The sequence below is a fragment of the Archocentrus centrarchus genome, chromosome 4, assembly GCF_007364275.1.
Source record: "Archocentrus centrarchus isolate MPI-CPG fArcCen1 chromosome 4, fArcCen1, whole genome shotgun sequence".
Classification (NCBI taxonomy): Eukaryota; Metazoa; Chordata; class Actinopteri; order Cichliformes; family Cichlidae; genus Archocentrus; species Archocentrus centrarchus.
In genome coordinates this window covers 15,154,219-15,176,533 of record NC_044349.1, presented here as the reverse complement: position 1 = coordinate 15,176,533, position 22,315 = coordinate 15,154,219, and the positions used below count along the sequence as shown (strand labels likewise).

The 22,315-nt window shown below is 39.7% G+C and overlaps 1 protein-coding gene across 1 annotated transcript in view; it reads right to left on the bottom strand.

Moving 5' to 3' along the window:
* Nucleotides 1-1,849: 1,849 nt before the first annotated feature.
* The window catches only part of ptprsa (protein tyrosine phosphatase receptor type Sa), a 131,566-nt gene continuing 111,100 nt past the window's right edge, over nt 1,850-22,315 (bottom strand). The window contains exons 29-37 of the mRNA XM_030728129.1: nt 22,000-22,119; nt 16,951-17,105; nt 15,817-16,102; nt 11,483-11,661; nt 11,002-11,128; nt 10,741-10,866; nt 5,703-5,857; nt 2,994-3,129; nt 1,850-2,552 (exon numbers count right to left, since the gene is read on the bottom strand). Coding sequence (XP_030583989.1) covers nt 2,484-2,552; nt 2,994-3,129; nt 5,703-5,857; nt 10,741-10,866; nt 11,002-11,128; nt 11,483-11,661; nt 15,817-16,102; nt 16,951-17,105; nt 22,000-22,119 — 1,353 coding nt within the window. The 3' untranslated portion in view covers nt 1,850-2,483. The remainder of the gene's footprint in view (nt 2,553-2,993; nt 3,130-5,702; nt 5,858-10,740; nt 10,867-11,001; nt 11,129-11,482; nt 11,662-15,816; nt 16,103-16,950; nt 17,106-21,999; nt 22,120-22,315) is intronic.

Sequence of the window (22,315 nt, the reverse complement as noted above, 5' to 3'; positions counted from 1 at the left end):
GCATGAGAATTGACAGATTTAAAAAAAAATGATGAGGAGAAACATTTAATTCATACTAAGGTTTGGATATATCTTCATATTCTGCATTTAAATATATATGAATGTGTGAGTGTGCAGTATACATAAATGCATACATATATGCACACAGGCACACAGCCATGTTATACTTAACATTTCTACAGTGAAAAAATAGAATGTCTTTAAACATAATATGAACAGATAAGCATTTCTCTTTTCCTGCTAATTTTTAAAAAATGATACATCTGTTAGAAAACTAAACCCAAAAAAAAAAAGAAAAAAAGAACAAAATAAAAAGTCAACTATGTAATGTAAAATAAGTCGTCATAATACAACATTAATGTTTTCATAATGTTACAATAACAATAAGGCTTTTTTGGAAATAAGAAAAGATTACACACAGTTCTGTCCATCGCTCTGGTTTTTGTGCACACCCACCGGAAACCTCGACGGGATCCGTACGCTCGTGTTTACCAAAGCGCTGTTCTCAAAATCAAAACCTGCTGATTTCAAAAGCTTGAATTCTTTTTTTCTTTTTTTTTCTTTTAAAATCACACACATACATTTAGTGTGTCAACCTGCAGTTGTTCTGGGGTGGGTTTGTTGGAAGGGTGGGTATATGTTTCAAGTTTATGCTGTTTCCTTTAGAGGGGGGATGTGCAAGTAACTTGTACTGGAGAATTTCATTAACACATCATGGCATCGAGATCCAACATGGCTGCTTGATCTGGCTGTGTCACCCACAGAGACGACATCTTGAAAACAGAGGGCAAGTACCAAAGGATCTATTTAAAAAAAATTTTTTTTTTTTTTGTTTCTCCACCTGTCACCAAATGCACAAACAGTGGAACTAAAGGCCAAATTTTCAACCACATTAATATACAGCTTTGTAACTGCAACGGGCCTTTGCCACTGGAGCGTCTTACACAATGATACAGATGGTTATTGAGGAGGCGGGGGTGGGGGGGTGAGGAGCGGTGGACGATGACGTCACGTGGATGCGCTTTCAGTCATGCCAGCCGGAGCACAAGGAGTTATCAGAGCTGGCATCTTTGACTCGTCAGTTTCCTCTCCTTCCAAAGTCACATGTACAGCATACACGAGATAAGCAGCATGTTTGGTTTTGACAGAAAATAATAATTAAAAAAAAAAAAAGCGATAGTTCCTCATAAGACAAAGTTCTAAACGATGTTGATGAGTGTTGGTCACTGTACACAAAGAGAGCCCTAAACTTTGCGGCAATCCTTGTTTGGTTGTTCCATTTCGTTTCCAAAGTCTTTCCCCCACCAGATTTATCTCTCGCTCAAAATGGTAGATGTTAAAACCGCAGCCCCACGATGCAGTGGTTCCAAAGAGAGGAGTGATTGTAAAAAAGAAAAAAAAAAATCATGGGACACGGCTGCCATTTTTCTCACCTTAGCCACCCGCAAGACGACCCAGCTGAAGCTTCTTGCAACAGGCGAGGTTTTTATCCGGTGACTGAGACGCGATTCCCTCAGGGTTCTTTTCACTGTAAATATACTGGCACGTTGCAACACTGCTGTGGTTACCTGGCTTGGGAAACTGATTTTACACAAATTCACAATTGATGAAATTAGCACATTTTGTTTTCATCCTCACAACTGCTAGAAAAAAAGTGTCGTTTCTTAGCTCTTAGCACTTAAGAGTCAGTTTGATAGTTTAGTGTTATTCCAGACAAATTATGGATATTAGCAAAATACTGTAAAAACTTGAAGTTTTTCTGATGGATTTTGTGCCAAATGTGAGTGAACTCATGCTTTTCTGTTACATTTTTAGCACTGTTTGAGAAATTTTTTTTGGGGGGGGGGGGGGGGGGGGGGTTATTTTGATGCAGGCAACCACAATTTCTTCATTTCTCATAACATTACTCACGCTGTGATGATGGAAATACTTGAACCCCTTTTACTCCCGAGCATATCAAAAAACAAGATAGTCACCCAGTCTTGGCTACATCCATCTGCTTCTTTTTTTGTTTTGTTTTTGTTTGTTTTTTTTTTGCTTTCCTTTTCCTTCGTCGTCTGTCGCTTGTTACTGTCGTATCACGAAGATATTTTTGAGAAGAGAAATGTCCACGAATGTTTACTATGTCCTCCACATTGAAACACTTGAGGTAAGGTAAGCAGTCTGACACTTTGATTGATACCCGCCCCACAGCTTGAGCCACAGCGTCTGGTTCCTCCCCTGCCGAGGATCTTCTTTTCTTGAAATGATGGGCAATTTTCTTGTTTCCTCATGATGCGCCTCAAAAGTCGAATTGGACTCTAAACTGGTTGGACGGGGCGTCGTCTTCGAAAAATCTACAAGATCCTGTTTGATGTGTCTGAATTAGCGGTTGGCGATATGGTTGTCTGCTGTCGTCGTTTCGAATGTCAGTTTCTATGGCTCAAGAGACTGTTGAGGTGGGGGGGTGGGGCAACAGGATTCTGGGGGGAAAAGATGGCTTTTTACGTTGCATAGTGATCAAAGCTTCCTAAGTACTCCAGAGCTGCGTGATAGCAGAATTGATACTCATCCTGTGCAGAAAAAACACACACACATAAAAAAATGCATTAGAGCACCTCACCAGTGTTTTAATGAGATGAGAGAATACAATTTTCAGACAATTTCAACTTGCAATAAATTCCATTATTTGCTGATGCAGAGCATGTCCTGACAAGACCATTTTATAGAACCTATACCTAAAGGTGCTGATGCCCTGTATAACATCAAAGTAGTCAGTGTCGATTGTAATGAGAAAAAAAATGTATATATCTTGATTTTGCATTTAAGCATTTTTTACACAGAAAGACCAGAAAACCAATAATAGACCTTACTGGGTGGAAGCATATAGTAGCCTAGACACAGAAATCATAAAAATATATGAAAGCGATTTAATAGGATTTCATTTACGTATTGCTGATTTAGCCAAACAGTGAGCAGTGTATGTTTCTGAGTGCGACTCTGTGAGTTCTGACCTCAGTTTGGACCATAGCCGGCCTCTGTGTTCGCAGCATCTTCACCGTTTGGAAGATATCAACCACACCTTCATAACGCATCCTTTCCAGGACGATGCTAAGGGTGATAAAGACTCCGGTCCTGCCCACGCCAGCACTACAAATACAAAAAGACAAAGTGAATTAATGAAGCTGTAAAACATGTCTTGCACACACACACAGTGACTAAATGGTGCCTTTGTATGAAGGCAAACTGTGCCTTTCTCTTGTGTCGTACACCACATTTCATGATCCATTAGTTTAACCAAACCCTTCAGACTGATTGCAAAGATCTAAAATTCATTTTTCCATAAAATCTTTGAATACTGGAAGCTCTAACCACTTAAAAGAAGCAAACTTCCAGACGCTGGACTGCAACACATCAGTGACACAGGCAAGGAGGCAAATTGCGTGCGAGAACCTTGTGAATCCACTTACATGTGTGCCCACATTCTTGTCTAACAAAAAACAAGCCCTCAAGGACACACAGACACACATTTCAAATCACACACAAACGACCAAGTAAACATTTTGTCTCATTAAGTCCCTCCTCCCATGTGCTGAAAAACTCAGCCTTCTGCTGCTCTCCAGAAATACAGGCTGAGTCTTAACTCAGATCCTGAAATACTTGAGAGCTGCCTCTCTAAGCTGCTTTGCTGTGAAATGACTTCCACTTCACCAATGGAACAATAATTGATATGACAACAGATTTATTTGGGCTTCTTCCAGCCTCTGATGCTATTTTGTTGAATGGAGAGTGAAAGTGGTGGCTGCTAAGAGACGCTTTTTGACTTGTGCGCGAGTTTGTTGACAAGTTTGGGTGTATCTGTTGGAGGAAAACGGTGGACTTAAGACAAAAGATGACTTGTATCATTTGACACCATTAAATAGAAAAAAGAAAAAAAAAAGAGTAGCCTAATCGCCCCCAGACTGCAGTATCTCTCAGCCCACCCAAAGCCTCTTCATGGGAGTCAGTCACAGACTGTCACATGGGCTCTTAAACTCACTCAGAGCTCCCCTCTCTCTCTTTCAACCTCTCCCTCTCCCCAGGAAGATCGACTCTCCAAATCTGAAGGCTCGCCGAGCCACTGCAGACGGAGAGGATTTGGTGTCCCCATTCACAGGAAGTAATCAGGCAATTAATGACAAAAAGCATGTGGGTCTATTAGATAGACGCTGAGGAAGGGAGCGAAGGAAGAATAGAAGAAAAGAGGTGCAAGAGAATGGATGGAGAGGAAGAGAGAGGGAGAGAGCAAGGATTAAGAAATAGACAGGCAAATGACGGACAGGGTAGGCCAGTGACAGAAGACGAAAGAGTAAGAGAAAAGGAAGCCGTAAGCTCTGCTTTTGGAAACGACTAAGCCTGAAGGAGGAGGGATAGAAAAAGAGGAGAGGGGTGGAATGATTAGATGGGGAAGGAGGTAGCTACAGTACTGACAGATAATGCAACCAACCACTATTATTACTCAACTACTCAAGATACATATAGTTGGAAAACGATTCCCTGATTAACATCATCAAACTCTGACATAAAATACTTTGCTGTGTTTACCCTCTTACACTCCTCAAAATCAGACCGCGTTCAGTGAGATGCATCACTTATTAAGCTGCTGAATACGGACCGGTCATGTGACTGTTTTAAAAGCTGTGGGCTTTTTTGTCCATTACTTCAGTCCTGCAATAACGAGGCCTTTCACTTTAAGACAGCACTCCCATAATGGCTTCATAGAGGGGTAGAATAACTCAGTCTTAGTGGTGCTACCCTGACACATATTACAACTCCCAGAGGGTCATTTGGTGGCTGGTGACATCATTGCTTTTTAATACAAAGGACGTGATGCCATATTCGATGATGTCATGGCGCCTCTGCAGTAGAACTGTGGCGCAAAAGTGACACCTATTCTACTCCAAAAGTAAAATATTTTTAAGAGACAGGAAGGGAATTATTCTTGTTAACATGTTTGTTAACAGTAGTCCATCCAAAGGAACAGCGGTATCCTTGGAACTGAATACCAATCAAACATAAAAATGTGTTTTGGAGATCATACACAGGCAAGTGTGAAGGAATTTCTAGACATTCATTTGTTCTTTGCTGGTCTTGTAGAACCAAAGCCATGAAGGAAGTCCTTATTTGGCTACTGAGAATACCAACTCATTGAGATGGATTCCACTCAAGGGTATGAATATTAATAATATGAGGTTCTGCTGGTGACCACTACCAAATATCAATTACTACCTGCATCCAGCATCTCAAGTTAATGATGAAACCCACCTTGGAAACTAGACCCGAGATGATAAAAATGCAACACAGAATGATCATAAACCCCAAAAAGAATGGCTGTGTCATTTCATGTCTTCTCCTTGCAAATGCCAAGCCACATCTGAGGCTTATCAATTATGAAGGAGAAGGGCCCGTGGAGGTGCTGAGGTAGTGTACTGCACTGGCAAAGAGGAGAGGAGGGATCATATCTGATGATGTTGATAGAGCTGCGCCTTAGGAGGAGCTCTATTGCAAAACAATAACCATCTTAAGATGAGATTTAATCTTGTCTTGAGACATATCTCTTTCAAAAATGAAAGAATGCCTTTGAAGCCCAGTTTGAGGCAAAGCAGGCTACCACTCATCTTTTTTCAGGAAAACAGTTACTATATTATACAATAATATAATGTGTATAATAACATGCACCTTACCTGCAATGGACAGAGATTGGGCCATCCTGCCCAAACTGCTCCTTGGTTTTATGCACCTGGCCAATAAAATCAATGAAACCCTCCCCTGATTTGGGAACCCCTTGCTCCGGCCAATCAGTAAACTGGAACTGTCTTACTGTTCTGGACTGGCCATCCTGCAAATACAGAGAAAATTAGATGAGCAGATAGAAAAGAGATTAAAGATTAAAGAGCATTAATATGAAAGACAATGGCTCCCTCAAACAGACTATAATTACCGTCAGAGATGCGAGCTACACTTCTCTTCCCACCAACGAATCCACAATATCAGTATCTGTCCATTAACTTAATGCACAATAAAGACAATACTGATAACTAGAATTATCTCTTTGTGGTTGAGAACCACATTTCTGCTTTGTCTCCATTTTATAGGGAGCTGTTGCCCATCTGAGTCAAGGGCCCAGCTAAAGGATGCCACTTGCTGGAGATTGAAATTGATTTGACTTGAATTCGTAAAGCCTTGTTTTTTTTGTCATGCTCTGCTGTATGTCCATTGGATTGCTGTGTAAGTTCAATAAGAGGAACCAAAAACATTTGTTCACATGTGTGGCCAAGAAAAGCAATTCAGATAGAACTAGAAGTACAAAAGATGGGCATCCATAATCAGTGCGACCAATTCAGCATCTAACCAAATGTGAAATATGGCCACAATCTGCCCTTCTCTTCCCGAGTTGCTGAATAATGGCTAGAAAAGTGTTTTTGCAGAACAATTTGATACCAGTGTAAAATTGTGACCTTTTTAGATATAAAATGTCATCATTTTATCATTTTATTCCATTAGACAGCAGCTTGAAATTTTGTCATTATTAGAGTATGAATTCTTAAGCTATGGCTGAAAAAGTTCACAGTGACCTTGAGTCCTGGTGAACATTAAAGCCAAACTTGAAGAAAATCCCTCAAGGCATTTCTGAGATATTGCATTCTTGAGCAAAAAGGATAAAGTGTGTACATACACACAGAGGACAAACCCAAAGCAAAACGCCTTCTTACTAATTAAATATGCATTGAAATTAATTTTTTTTTTGTACAAGACTAAATCTGCTGATACAGTGACACACACATATCACAAGAGAGGGACAGTGTGTCCTCTCTTACTCCAACCCCAGCTGTTTTCTGTTTTCTTCCTTATTGTGTTCTGAGTGTGCGTGTGTGTCACAAGTGGGTTTTAGTTATAGCTAATCAATAGTGTATCTGCCGTGACAAGCGTCTTCTCCTAGACACCAAGTTGAATAAGATAATCCCGAGATGCAATCAATAGAGCAAGCTGATGGATGAGCACGGCGAGGGGTGGGGTGGGGGGGGTAAGAAGTAAGAAGGACTTATGGAACAGGAGGCAGGATTGGACAATGAAAATTGGAAAGAAAAACCCTGACACAATGACATGCATGCTAGAAAAATGTCAACCTTGACAACTTAATCTTATATTGATTCTTACAACCTTGTTGTAATGGTGAGACAACTGCATTGGCTTCAACTGCACCGCAAACAAAAGCATTTGAATAAATATTTCCAATAAAGCGGCAATGCACGAGGAGAATGGACGGGAGCCGCTTTATTACGAGAGAGCTGATTATCCACTCTGAGAATGCACAGTCAATACTCGCGTCCTTGCAAAGAAACTTCTTTTGAAGTTGTCTCGGAGAGAACACGCTTCTCACGAAAGCCGGCGAGCAGACGAGTATTTTTGCAGAGACGAGCTCTCCACTTGATGCCACCAGTAATTAAGACGACCAGGTGTTCATTTCTCCAGTTGTTTCTCACTTCCCTGCACAACAGGCCTCAGCTTAGATATGAAGTGCCATTCTCACACATTCCCTTCCCATTTGTTCACACGCTGCAGAAGCACAATTGTTTGAATACTCAGTTGGCAAGTAAACTGCATTTTTTTGTTTGTGTTTTTTTGAGATCCCGCTATTAGCTGGTGAATAATAGTAGATTCTAAAATGTGCTTGGAGTAAATTTCTCTAAATTGTGTTACACAATCCATGTAATAAGAATGTGAGCCCACATGGAAAAGACACATTTTCGATTGCGTTATTAAGAAAAATAATAACAGTGAAACCGGGTTTAACTGAGTAACTTAAAATAATATTACAGTGTGTCAATAGTTGGCAACAGGCTAACAATAAGTACGTATCTACAGTGCTTAAAATTATTAAACTGCCATCCAGTATAAGGTTTATGTCTCTCCTGCCCTAAATTAACAGTACTTGTAATTACTAAAATCTGTTTAAAATGTTTTTGTAATGGTTAATCTACCAGTACAAATACACTTTTAATGATATTGATATGATTATATTTTTGATATGATATTTTTGAAATGATATTTTTCATGCTAAAATATAATTATTGTTGTTATCCATAAATTTTCAAATTCACTATTTTACAAAAAAAACACTTACTTACTTACTTATTTTCCTGAACAGAAGAAAGTAGTTGTAGTGGCTGAATGTTACACTTGACTAATGTCTGACTTCTCAGAGAGGTCCAGAGTACTGCCTCAAATTTGGATTCATTTTGTTATTTGCATAATAAATAAATAACAGACAAATTTTTGACAGACTTCTAAAATGTTTGCATTTTCTTGTTTTACTGACAGGTGATCTAATAAATTTTGTTGAGCACCGTAATTGCTTCAATATTAGTAAAGTCAGTACAGCATAGTGTATGTGCAGAACTAGCTGCAATGAACTCTCTTCTAATGCTTGACTGAACACAAAAACATGTAGCATGCCCCGTGTCATAAGTTGTCAAAACTGAGCAGATTGAGCAGAATTTATGGTAAATGTCAAAAGTGTTGACATAAACAAGTACCTGAGGGTCTCTAATAAGCATGGACGGGAGCTGCCCTACATTCTTATTGATTCATTCAGATTTTTGCCAAGAGCTAACCACCCTCCTTTACTGCTAGCAGGCTAAGTACAGATGGTGACTCCATGAATATATGCTATATGCTACTACTATATGTCAAAGGATTTACATAATCTTCCACTTCAGTTTGAGTGCCTGTTGTCCCATGTGAGTATACATGCTGCTGATATGTTTCTGCACCGCTGCTGGCAAGGTGTATTCTTGTACATTTATTGTACTTGACAAATAAAGTGATTTAGATTCTAATAAGTTAAGCCTCATATACCGGCTCTCTTTGTAAAACATCTCGTGTCTCTTTCCCTGTTTTATGACGCATTGCATGTTTTCTTTCTTGTGTAGCCTTTGTTTTTCCATCTCAAAAACATTTAGCCTCAGCAGGGGGATTAAAAATGAAAGAGGGGCAAAGACAACAACACAATAAACCAAGCACGCAAAAGAAAGAGAGGAGGGGGGGCGGGGGGGGGGGGGGGGGGGGGGGGGGCTGGGGGGGGGGGCTGGGGGGGGGGAAGGAAAATTTAACACACAACCTGAGGGCCCACGCGCCGTGTCAAATTGTGTGATTAAATACGTGACTGGCTCGCTAGATGTGAGTGTTGAGGTGTGGAGACTATGCTATTACTGCGCAGAGGCATGCGACAGAAACGCACACACATGCACGCATGCACGCACGCACACACGCACACACATTTAGTCAATATATATATATATATATATATATATATATATATATATATATATATACACAAAACAAGCAAACGTGTACATGTGATCTGTGGAATGTGAGGTTAAGCACAGTTCACAAACACTTTTAAGTGCATACACAATCAGCAATAAGGGGTCGCCAACTGCAAAATCGACACACACATGCGGCCTGATATCACAGGCTGCACTATCATCTTCTCCATCTCTCCGCTTTGTTTTCTTAACTGTGCGATAAGCTCTGACTGCCTGTTTGCTAACGCCGTGCTTTGATGACTGAGGCCCCTTCGAGAATCCTCGAAAAGAAAGCAGCACTGACCAGACCTCAGGACAATGTTTTTGCATGCATGTTAGAGCAATCTCACACTGCCCTTTATATGCATACATATATGTTTAATGGATCAGGGTGTTTGGAAGATGATATCTGAATTTGCATGTGAACTAACACGAACATACACTTATGCGTCTGTGCAGAGAAAAGAAAATCAGCACACTGACAGGTGGAAGAATCGGAATCTGTGAGCAGACGAGCCCGTTTGTGAGTGCAGGTGCGTGTGCGTCTTGGCGAGGAGTCGCCTTAATTGCTTTAATATCAACAGGATGGTGCCTGGGAAATAAAAGGATATATCAGCCCGTTTGGCAACGAGACTGCAGATTTTCATCTCTGCTAGATTTCTACTGTTGCTCCTTTGAACTGTCTGACCTAATTTGACCAAAAAAGAAACGTTATCAGAGGTAAAGAAATAACTACAAAAGAGCAGAGTAGCGTCTTAACAGTTCAGGGCAAGAAAAGTCAGTTCAGTAGTGAAACATTGCGTGGAAATCCATATTACAACACTAAAAAAAAAAAACAATCTCAAAGCCTTTTAAGGAACTTTTTTGGGGGAAGATACGAGATTGTGATGTTTCTGTGTTTACGTGACCTAGTTTTACTTAACTTGCTCAGTCTTCGACATTTCCAGCACCTCAGTGAGTCGTTGATGGTGCAACTGTCCAAATTATAGCATCATTTTTTTTTTTTATGCTGTCGTACTTCAGTCTTTTGAAGCTGCTGAAAATGTGACATTTGTGCACAACTTCTGTTGAATAGCGGCATACAAAGAAGGCTGGAAAAAGTCCCTCCTGCTCTTTGATACAAAGAAACTGCAGCTGAATATCTATTGAGTGCTGACAGCAATTTACTACAAAGTTATTTTTTTTTAAGGTGTGATGGGCAGACTTCAGATTTACACCCTAGCATCCACAACAAATGTCGCTCAACAGGAAAAATACAATATGCAGGCTAGAACGTGGGGAAGATGCACGGACAGATGTTATGCAGGCTTTAAAAGTGTGTAATGTAAATCTTTTCATATCGCAAGGTTTCACATATTGCAGCCTACTTTATTTAACCCTCCCAAGCCACCAAAGACCCCCCAGTGTGTCTTACCCTGGCATCTGTGACCTTGAACTCTCGGAGGATGTACTGAGGCATGTTATACTCCGCCATGGGATCTACCACAAAGTACTGATACCTGGCAGAGCGCTCTGCTGGCCAGTACTGGTGACATTTTTCCTGTTTGAGATAAAGTGATTGATAAATCATATTATTTTCATTTTTTATGAAATTTTTCATTTTCATTTGATTTTATTCTTAAGCAAAAAATAAAGGGGAAAAAAAGGAAAAGGATAACATAAATCAGTGTCGTACCCGTCCCATCTCTCTAAGTTTGGTCAACATGACTACAATAGTAGAGTTGTTCTCCCAGAGCATTCTCCAGAAGTCTTCCGTAGTCTCTGCCAGAGGGCCCTGCGTGGCAATGTAGGCTTTCTGTTGCCTGTTTAAACAGTGAAGTCACACCATGTTTACTTGTATAATTAATTGTAAACATCACTGATGCAAATTCAAGGAACAAAAATCCACTGTACAACACAAACTTCTGGGTGATAATTAAACTTAATGATTCCTTTTACTTAGTAATAAACATGATTATATGACTGCAATGAAGAGAAAAAGCTTGCTTGGAAATAAGATGCTGACTTCTCATTGTATCTGCTTAATTGCATGTAATAAATGTCTCAGATTAATAAAGATGTTTCCTTACAGTATAAATAAACACATAAACACATAAATAAACATGGCGCCTTCACCTCACATATGCTCATCTTTCCGCCATCTCAACGCTTCCTACCTGTAACCATCAATAAAGCTGGCATTGATGTAGTCAGATCCTTCCAGGCCTCTGATTGGCTGCAGGCAAACACGTGTGGTCTCATAGGGCATGATGTTAACCAGCCGATTTTTGAACTTGTTGCAGGGCAGGTTGGCACTGATGAAGCGCGACGTGTGGGCTTTGGAGTTGGCCAAACGCTGTAGGGGGAAGATAGAGGGATAGTTTAACATACCAAAGAAGGAAGAGTAACAGAGTGAGGTAAAAATATATTACAAAAAATAAAAAATTTAGAGAGAGTGTAATGAATGATTTGAAAGAGAAGAAGGAAGGAGAAAGGAGAAAGGAGAAAGGTAGTACAGAAGAGGGAAGAAAATACATAAGAAGTAAAGGGAGAAAGGAAGAGCAGGTGAGGATATAAAAGGAAAAAGAGAGGAGGAGGGAGCAGAAGACAGGCAGAAGATAACTAAAAAGTGGAGAATATCAATGACAGAAAGTAATAAAGCAGACCCAATCTAATCTGATCTCTCACCCATGATGCCACAGCTTCAAAGGGACATTGTTTATCAAGAATATATATATATATATCGGAAAGCAATTCAAAACTTTATCCCTGCTTGCAACCTGTGAGGTCCAGGAGGGTCAGATAAAATGACGGAAAATATGCTACACACCCAGACTAACAAGCCTCTGGATCAAGTCTGTATGAAACAGAAAACTTGCCTAAAAGTGGGTCACTGGCAGCTTTGATAATGGCACTGTGCATAAACCATAGACTCACATAGGGATGTTCAGAAAGACAAACACTTGCACACACACACTATAATGATCAAAATGAAATGTTGTACTGCTACATCATCACCGTCGTAAGTGCGAGTTTGTGGGTCAGCAAGTCTTATGATCGCCTCCTTTTGGCTTCGACGTCTCAACAAAGAAATCTGTATGCGCGTGTGTGTGTGTACGCATCTGTGTGTGTTCTTGCTCGTTAGCCTGCAAATAGAAGATACCCTTGTCAGATGGTTTAGGGCCCCTTTCAGACAGAGAAAGCATGGCGCACTGAAAACACCAGCAGCATCATAAGAAATGAGAACGAGACAAGAGACGAGCCGCATCTGACCCCAGTGAAAAAGAAGGCGGGAATGTGAATTTATTTCCTAGACTTTTCAGCTCACAATACTTGTCAAAATACAAAAAGTCAGTGTGTTCATACTTCTCTGTGGAAACCAGGTCTAACTTTCCGTTTTATCTTCCAATTAGAGTATTCTCCTTCTCTCTTTCTCTCCACCCAACAACCCCATTACACCAGCAGCTCTCTATCAGTGGCTACTTGGAGTCCATCCAGTGTTTGCCTCCTCCTCCTTCCATGCCTTTATCCCTCGCTACTGTCTTCCTTTTGATCTGTGTTTCACAGAGGCACCTGGAAAGGCTTAAGGTGGCCTGGCAGTGCTAAAGAGGCCCTCAGCTCCACCACCAAACACCGCAGAGGGTGAAGGGAATTGAGCCAGACCTGGCAGCCTGTCATCCAACAATCTCTGCACCTCATGGTTACTAGCACCTTCCCATTTATAGTACAGCTTATCTGGTCAGTTTTCATTCATTTAGGCATGTTGCACCAAAACATATACAATTATCTTTGGTTATATATCAGAAACTAAGGCTTATAGAAGTATTGCGATCCAGAACACAGTAGAACCACCGTTACCACCGTTTCTCTACCATCCCCAGTAATCTTCCGAGGACATAAACAAATCTAAGCGGGAAGTCAGAACCCAAAACAGCCCTGTAATAAAAAGTCTGAGGATATTAAATACCATCCAGCATTTATGTTTATAAATCTGTAGTGAAACATTCCAAATATGAGCACAGATGCACACATATTCATTATTTTTGATACATTAATTATATATTACATTGTGCTTTTTCAGTTCATTTCCAGTAAATATTATCTTTCCAGCTGCGCACTTCTTTGACAGCATTAATTATACAATGCCACGCAAAGGCTTGCGAGAGTTTTGTAAACTGTCCCCATCACTTTTATTTATAACTCGAGAAGATTTTTGTCTTTTTTTTTCCTATTTGGGTCCCAGTTTAAACAGTTCATTTCCAAATTATTCTTCTGCTATTTAATTTGAAATGGATCCCAGTAACTAAGTAGCTTTTGTGTGTGTGTTGTAATTCATGTACTGTTGCCAAATACGCACAAGCGTGCTATGTGCATAAATCTCCATAAAAATGCACATACTGTGAGCAAGAAAGCATTTGTCTGACAACTTCATGACAGGATCATCTTTAGGGATTCACGGCAGTTATGGCTTAACTCTGCGTGACTATGTATCCTACCTGAGAATGACAATACCCTCCCACTCTGCCTATAGAGCAGAATTCTGTCGAATCACTTCCTTACTGCCAACTTAGCATACAGTCATCCCTTTGTTCATTAGCCAAACATTCCTCCCTCCGCTTGCCTCGCCTTCCACCTCCATTTGTCATCATCAAGTATTAATTACTTAGCTCAAACCACCCCTCTTCTCACACGCTCCCCCCCCGTACTGACTGTAGGGTGGATGTTATTAATCCCTGTTCGACTCCTGACGCCAGCTCAGCATTATTCCCTGATACAGATGGTGATGGAGAGTCCATCACTGTTGTGCACCGGGGAGAAGAAGAAACCAAAAAAAAAAAAGGGTCAAATCACACTGGCACTATTATTGTTTCTTGGCAGGAGGGCTGCATTGATGAAGAGTGATGGAAAAAAATGACGAATGATTTAAGAATCTGTGTGTGTAATCCAAGGTCAGCAGATATCAACTGGTGTACCAGAATTAAGGTGATTATACCTGATGAGTTGAGGTGAAGTACAGACAGGTGACAAATTAAAGGAAAAAACAACTATTACATGTTTCAGCAAGGACTTAGTCTACTACTGCTATGTGCTTTAGCACTGAAGCGTAACAGCATTCTTCCAAAAGATATTTGGTGTTTTGATGATGGCGTGTCACATGTCACTCAAAATCTCTCATAGATAGTCGGATAGATTGATGTCTGGTCACTTTGAAAGCTATAGCATAGATGAATTGCAGTGGCTGCATGAGGGGAAAAGCAGACAATACCAGCTAAATTTGCCCGCTGCAACAGTCCCCCAATCCCCTCACTGTAGGGATGAAGGGTTCAGGTTTTTCCTTTAATTAGTCACCCGCCTGTACGTAAACACTGCGCTTGGCTGTCTTTTCTCACCTACTGCTTTTTCATTAATTTTTCTTCCTAAAACCTAAACTTAAATCCATGCTGCTTTGAGCCAAAAATCCTTTGTCTTGTGCCTGCTAGATTAAACCCAATTTCTTAGCCTAAGCATATTATTGCAAAATCCTCAAAAATGAACAATGTGGCCTAACAGTGAAGGGCCTCTATATTTCTGTTTTCTAGTTTTGGACAGCATTGTGTACCTAAGTGATTAAATGTTTTAAATGAAGTTCAAGAAAGTGAAAGAGATTGTGCTTTACTTGGACAGCATCTATAATAAACTGACAAACAGATGCCATGCAAATAAGGTAGTTTTAATTTACATTCTATTTACCTAAGACTGAAAGTAACACGAGTGAACGAAGGGTTTCTGCCTCAAAAGTTGAATTCTTTAAGCTTAAACTATGGCTATTCAGTGTTACCACCACATCTAAAAGAGACATCCAGCCTGTATTTTGTCTGACTCAATACTATACTATACTGTATAAACCGCATCTTCACTCAGCTATTCTTTCAGTCCGCCCAGTCAGTGACAGCAGCCGTCCAATTTGTGTCTATCCCAGTCCCCTAATTTGGTTTCACAGCTTCTTGTCAGAAACACAGATGCTGATAGTTAAGAACCACTGTGAGTTTATACAAAGAAATGCATTATCACAAAACAAAGAGCAATGACTGAAACTAATAATTAGGTACACTGCAAATAATGACGACAAAAAATACGAAAAGCAGTGAAATTGGATTTGCATCCAAAATAACTTCTGGGAAGATAAATCTGGCAGCTAGGCTTATTTAAAAGGCTTACGGTGGCTTAAAACAAGGTGTGTGAAAAACACACCAGTGCTGTCTGCATTACTTAGTTATGATAAGGACTACGGAGATGAAAGTTAATACTAACATTGATCTGCGGTTACTTGTTATTTGCCACTGACTTGTCAGGTGACTCAGACACTGAGAAAAACTACAAGCATGATGTCTCATAATTTTCACGCCTGACCCCAGCAGAACTTAAAGTTAAGTTAGGCCTTATTAATGAAAAAAAAAGTGTGCAAAACCCTGTTATTTCAGTGCACGATGCACTTAAAAGGTTATTAAGGTAATTGCTTTATTTCCTGTACCTTGAACTCCAGCTCCATGCCAGTGACGTGCTCACCGCTCTCCACCTGGGCAAGCTTCTGGATGTAAGAATACAGGCTCCGGGCAGCCACTTCAGTGTTTCCGCAGGCCACCGCCTCCAGCAGTGCATCATGAATGAAGCTGTACTGGTCCTCGGTCTGCACCATGTAGTTCCGCTGCGATCGCATAAGTGTCACATGGCCATAAATGTCGACTGTCTTCTCGTGCTTGATTCGCTCGAGCATGGCGTCGATGACTATGAAGCAGCCCGTCCGCCCGACGCCCGCGCTGGAGCAAAATTAAAAAAGAATGAGAAGAAAGATACCAAATTACTCCTTTTTGCAATTTTCTTTTTTTCTTGTTATTCTCATTTTCTCAGAGTGTGTTGGCACTGAATGTTTTCAATGTAATTTACAGCTCCATTATAATCTTTCAGATACAGCAAGTCCTGTAAGCTTTGTTGTGGAGTTACAGTTTACATAATTGAACAGGAAGACGCAGAAAGAGAGTGAGAGAGATGCGATGATAGCTAAGAGAGCAAATAAATAAACAATGGAAAAAAGATGACAAATAGAACAAGAGGAGGACAGTGATGGAGACTCGGCGAAGCAAGCCGTCAAATTTCAATTTTATTGTGTAGTGCTTTGGACTCACTGAAGTCTTCTTATCTTGACAAAAAGGAAGGTTTCAATTTGAATAAGCCATTTGAGAAATACCGCTTGTAAAAGGAGGAAGAGCTAAGGAGTGAAATGGGAGAAGCAGAAGAGATGGGAAGGGATTACTTTGAGGCTTTTGACAGAAAGAGAAGAAAGAAAAAGGTGGAGAGAATGGCAGCAGGGAAATAAAGGATAAATTAAAAAGAAGGCTGCTGTGACCAATCGAGAATAGAAGAGGGAGCGGTCATTTGGGAAAAAAGCGTGTGTCTGTTTTAAGTGTGTTATGTAACCTATAATAGCAAATACACAGGTAAAAGCCACTCTGTTTGCTCATGGACACACAATGACCTGATAACAATTGCACAAATGAGACTGGGATCTATGTGTTCTTCCATGTGCTGGGTTTGACTCCACCAGCAGGTGCAAGGGCCACTCCTGGGTTCCTTTAAAGCACAAAACTGAATCAAATTACAAACTGACCTGCAGTGAGCAATGATTGGTCCGGCGTCAGGTGGATTGCAAGTCTTCACCCTGCGGAGGAAGGCCAGGAATGGGGTTGGGTACTCTGGTACACCGTGGTCAGGCCAGGCCGTGAACTGGAACTGACGAACCTCTCGCTTCTCACTCGAACCATTCTGCATAAAACAGAGGGGTTGGTTGGACCAAGTGGTAAATATAGAGAATTGTGTTTGCATTGATTCACTAAGCAGGTTATTGTTGTTCTAAAAACCCAAATGGTGTCCTGATAACTGTGCTGCTTTTTGCAAGATGGCTGTTATGGACAGCTGTTGTACAATGAGATTTTTTTTCTTTAGGCCTGTACAATACAAAAATGATCCCACAAAACATTCAGACAGACAGACAGCTGTCTTAGTTCAGTCAACTTAATGATCCAGTGCACTGACTTGCTCAGTGGATAGGTTTGCCTACCACAAAGCTAGGAGAGTTAGGACTGAAAAATATGGTTTCGGCATCATTTCTCCTGTCAGGATTTTCACCATTCATATTGATTTTTCTTTTTTTTTTATTCACTGTGACAAAGTTTCAATTTGTAACCTTGATGAGTAAAAGCCACCACAGTTGTACTCCTTCAAGAATAACACTAGTAAGGGCCATCTTTGAAGGATGTGTGTTCCATATATATTAATGCACTATAGCTTTTGAATGAGCAAAAAAACAGAAGTAGTATTATTCGGACCTCCTAACCCTCACTCCTCCTTGAAATGTGATCTCAGCCCTTTGAAAAATTCCAAAACACTCTTTTGGAAAAAAAAACAAAACAAAAAAAAACCCAAACTATTTTTGACAACCACTTCACATTTGAAAAACAAATAAATGCTGTTGTTAGAGTTAATTTCTTCCAGATGAGGGCCCTTTGCAAAAGGCCATCCAGGCTTGGTTATTGCAGTGGTCTTTATTTTGGAATCCACCAGGCTCATAGAGGAGATCGGGCCTTTGCTGTAGCTGCCCCTGAACTTTGGAACAGCCCGCTCCTTGAAATTTGCACCTCAGCAGCACTCAACATCTTCAAAAACCATTTGAAAACTCATTTTTACTCCTTGGCATTTAAGCCAGTGTTGACATTTGTTTTTCATCTGTCTGTTTTTCTGTATTGTGTCATTTTTTTCTGCTTTTATTGTTGTTTTTAATCATGCTTAAAAATAAACTGATGTAACTTTACTTGACTATATTAATTGGATAATAGTGCAGAGACAGCATATCAACTTTTGAAACTGATTTTTTTTTAAAAAGTTGGTGCAAGGAAACTGAAAATGCATGAAACTTAAAAAAAAAACATCTAGTGGAAGCTCAAATGTGGAAGTTATTTAGAAACAGGTCAGGAACGTAACTGGGTTTAATAAGAGCATCCAAGGGAGTTTGACTGTTTCAGAAGTAAAGATTGGAAAGGGTTCAAAACTCCAAGAAAGACAGCGTGGGTAGATTCTTCGGCAATTTAAGAATAACTCAAAAACTCAAGAATAACTCTCAATATAATATTGCAAAGAATGTGGGGTTTTCATAGTCCACAGTAAATAATGTTATTTAAAAAAATTAGGAGAATCTAGAGAAATCTTTGCACACAAGGGATAACCACCAACCACAAATGGAAATTCTCCATGGAATCATAGGCGCCACATCCTTCAGGCTCCAGCTTGTTATCACAGTTCAAAAACCAGCATCTGTGATGGTACTGGGGTTGGGGGTTGGGGGTTGGGGGTTGGGGGATTGGGGCTCCTTAATTAATTAATTTTTTTTTGGTCTTATTATTGCTGAACGTTCTGAGTGGCTGAAATTCCAAATCAAACAAAATTGAGAAAACATGCTTTTGTCTGGGAATTGAGGAGACTTATTGCTGCAATGTTGTTAAAATAAAACACAGTGGTAAACATGCCCCTGTCACAGTTTCTTTTTAAATATGTTGCTGACATCACATTCAAAATGAGCATATATATTTTTTTTTTTTTAAGATTTGCTGTGTTGCCCTTTTTCACAATTAAAATCAGGGCTTGCAGTTTTGGCAAATCTTTCAAAATTTTTCTCTTTTTTTTTTTTTTTACTATGAGTTTACATAGTTTGTTGGAATAGATATCATTTTCATGCTGATCATCATTTATGTGTATATCTTCATGTTCTCATGTTGCAGCTGAGAAGACTCGGGACATGATACAAGCAGCAAACACTCATATCACACACCCGTCTGACGGCTCCTGTCAGAAAATCAACCATTGAGGCATCAAAACTGGGATCCAGAGAAAGAGTTTTGTGAAGGACAAGAAAAAAGAGAATGAGAGAGAGAGAGAGAGAGAGAGAGAGAAAGAACTGCCTTGCATCTTTCTGTCCGCTTCTCTCTCCTCTCATAAGATCCTCTAATGGAGGCACTGTTTGCACTTCAGTGCAGTGCTTCTACTTGCCTGACAGAGGGAATTTTTCCTTGCTGAATAAATGAATAAATGAATGTGGTAATTAAAAGCAAACTGACCTAGTTCTTGTTTTCCTTTTTTTGGACATTCCCCATTTCTCGAGTTGAGGAAGACAGAATGGATGTGACTGGTACCTGGCTACTGTTCCTTTTCTTTCTTTTTTTTTTTCTTTTAATGCTTTTTTTTGTCAAGGATTTATCAGCAGACACAATTCCGCATCACTGTAGGACACACATACATATAGATACATACCACAGCAGCTGCTTTGTAAATGCGCTGTGTTTTGTCTGTGTGACTACCGCCAGCCTCTGCTACCTGATTCTTCACATAAATTCAACAAAGTGAAAACAGCTCAGTGAGAAATCCCGGCAATGGCTTCAGGTATAAGCAAGAGGGAGAGAGCAAGCAAAAAAAAATAAATAAATAAATAAAAGGAAGAAAGCACCGGTGGGTGTGATAGAGGCCGAGAGAGGGAGAATGTAAATGGCCTTGAATGTCAACCAGCTTTAAAGCACCATGGCTGCTGATACGTTGCTATCTTTACCGTCACCGGTTTGCCTCAGCGTTCATTGTTCCATTGACAATCCAGGTAAAAAAAAAAAAGTCAACAGTGACTTAACACTGGTGTTATCTAGGTAAAAGGAAAATTCTGGAAATGTCTAATCCTTCCAGAGCCAGTTTGAGCCCCTATCGCAAAATTTGTCTTTGCATTAGGCTGCGAGTGAGAGCGGGCTTGCATGTAGTGCACATGTCCTAGTGGCTGTTCCGTCCTTTCTTTCTGTCTTTCACTCGTGCTACAGTGCATGATAATATGTGGTAATAATGTGGTGTTTTGTATCTGTGTGTGGCATCATATTTATGCCTGTAGCATTTTCGATATTTGCATGCATGCAAGCTTGGATGTGCAAACTCTTTATCTCTTGAGAGTGTGCTCATTCGCATGGAGAAACTGCACCGCAGTGAGTAACATGAAATAGCTTGAAAGGGGATATACATTATGCCCCCCCCCCAGAACATTTTACTATTATTTTAAGCTTTTTTTGTGTTCTGAATTTCCACATTATATGTTTCTATAACCTAATATTTGAAACTAGAATTAGTGTAATTAGTCTAACTATTTCATATATAAGATTTTACGGTCATCTTTTTGCATTTTAAGAAATGATAATATAAATGGAACTGTTATGTTTTCAGTCTTACACAAAAGAACCACAATTTTGTATTCCCACAGAACAAAGACATTAAGCTATTTCTTTAACAAGTCAGTGTGGATGATTACTGCAGTAAAATCTTATTTGGAAAATAAATATTGCCATTATACTGATCTGGCTATAACTATATGGTTATGACTTTAAACTGACCTTCGTATGTTTAATCTAATTTAGCCAGCCCCTTAAGCAAGACATTCTCAGTGAAAGCACATCTACTTTAACCAGGATTTGTGATTTTAAAAACAGTATAATGGTTAATGGATCTTTGTAAAAATATTATACATTCTTACCGTTACTCATTTTTTTCCCATTATGTTTACAGTTCCTTTGCTCGTGTTGTGTTTTATTAACCTTCATTTTTGATAAGCACAGTTGTGACTATGTGGGTGCTAAATTTAAGCACATTTTCCCACATTGATTAAAACATTTAAAGTTGTTTTTTTTGTACCCAGGCACAGGCACTGTAGTTGTTTCTAATGTAGCTGTTTTGCTTTTAGCATATAATTTCTAAACATACTGTGCAGCCTTATTGGAAGACAACTGCACTATTACTTACTTAATTTGATTTAATAAAAAACAAAAACAAAAACATAATCCAGACTGGATAAATGCACCTGTTTTCAGTCTGGTCAATATTAGATTTTTTTTTTACTCGCTTAAAAAAAAAAACAAAATATAGGTAAGTGAGATTTTCCTGTTATGTTTTTTTTTATTTGAATAAATATTTCCCTTATTTTTTTTCTTCATTTTTTTTCCCCTTGTTTTTGAGATCACAGTTCTTGCAGTGAGTGCATCTCCAAATATGTGTGCAGGGGTGTGTGTGTGTGTGTGTGTGTGTGTGTGTGTGTGTGTGCGTGCGTGCGTGAGTGCGTGCGTGCATGCGTGTGCACAGAAGCATGAGAGCAGTCTGCCAATTATGTATATTGAGTTTCTCTTCTGCTCACTTTACCTAAGTGCTCCAATTTGGCAGATGCACATAAACAGATGATCTATTGAGCAGAGAGAGAGAGCTCTACAAGGTAAAAGGGGTGGTCTGGAAGGACAATGGAAACAAAAGGTTTTATTTGAATAAATCTTTACTCCAAGTGGAGAAATGCCATGTGGTTTAGACCAATTTTTTCAGTATCCATGTAAACCTTGTGTGTGTTTTTACAAGGTGTGCCCTCTGGATGATCACTCCTTTTACTAGAAAGACATTTATAAAGCCACTGCTATTCATTTATTGAACCATTAAACATAATGACCATAATTTGTTTGCCTAAACATGTTTGAGCAGCACTTTTGAATTGCCTGCGTGTCTTTGCATGCTTGTTATAGTATCACTTGTCAAACATAAGACAGGGGCACAAATGGTATGCATAAATAGTGTATATTAATAATGTAAGTAACCATCTTACCTTGTGCAAGGAGAAAGTGCGCACGCAGAAAGTGGCCAATTCTATCGTATCCAAAAGGGTCACTTGGGTCATCCCGTACGTGTCTGTACCTCGGCTAGGCCAGTACTGGTCACACTTAATCTGGGAGAGAAAGGGAGGCATTAGATGATATGCATTACATATCATATTCTATTAAATGATAAATATTAAATTCTCCTAATGAACCACTTCGCACACATAAAAAGGAGCAGTTCAGAAATTTTTAAATCATGTTTGTTTGTATCATGGTGTACTCGTACAGCAAGCCCTCCTATGGATTACAACCCCACACAGTGTT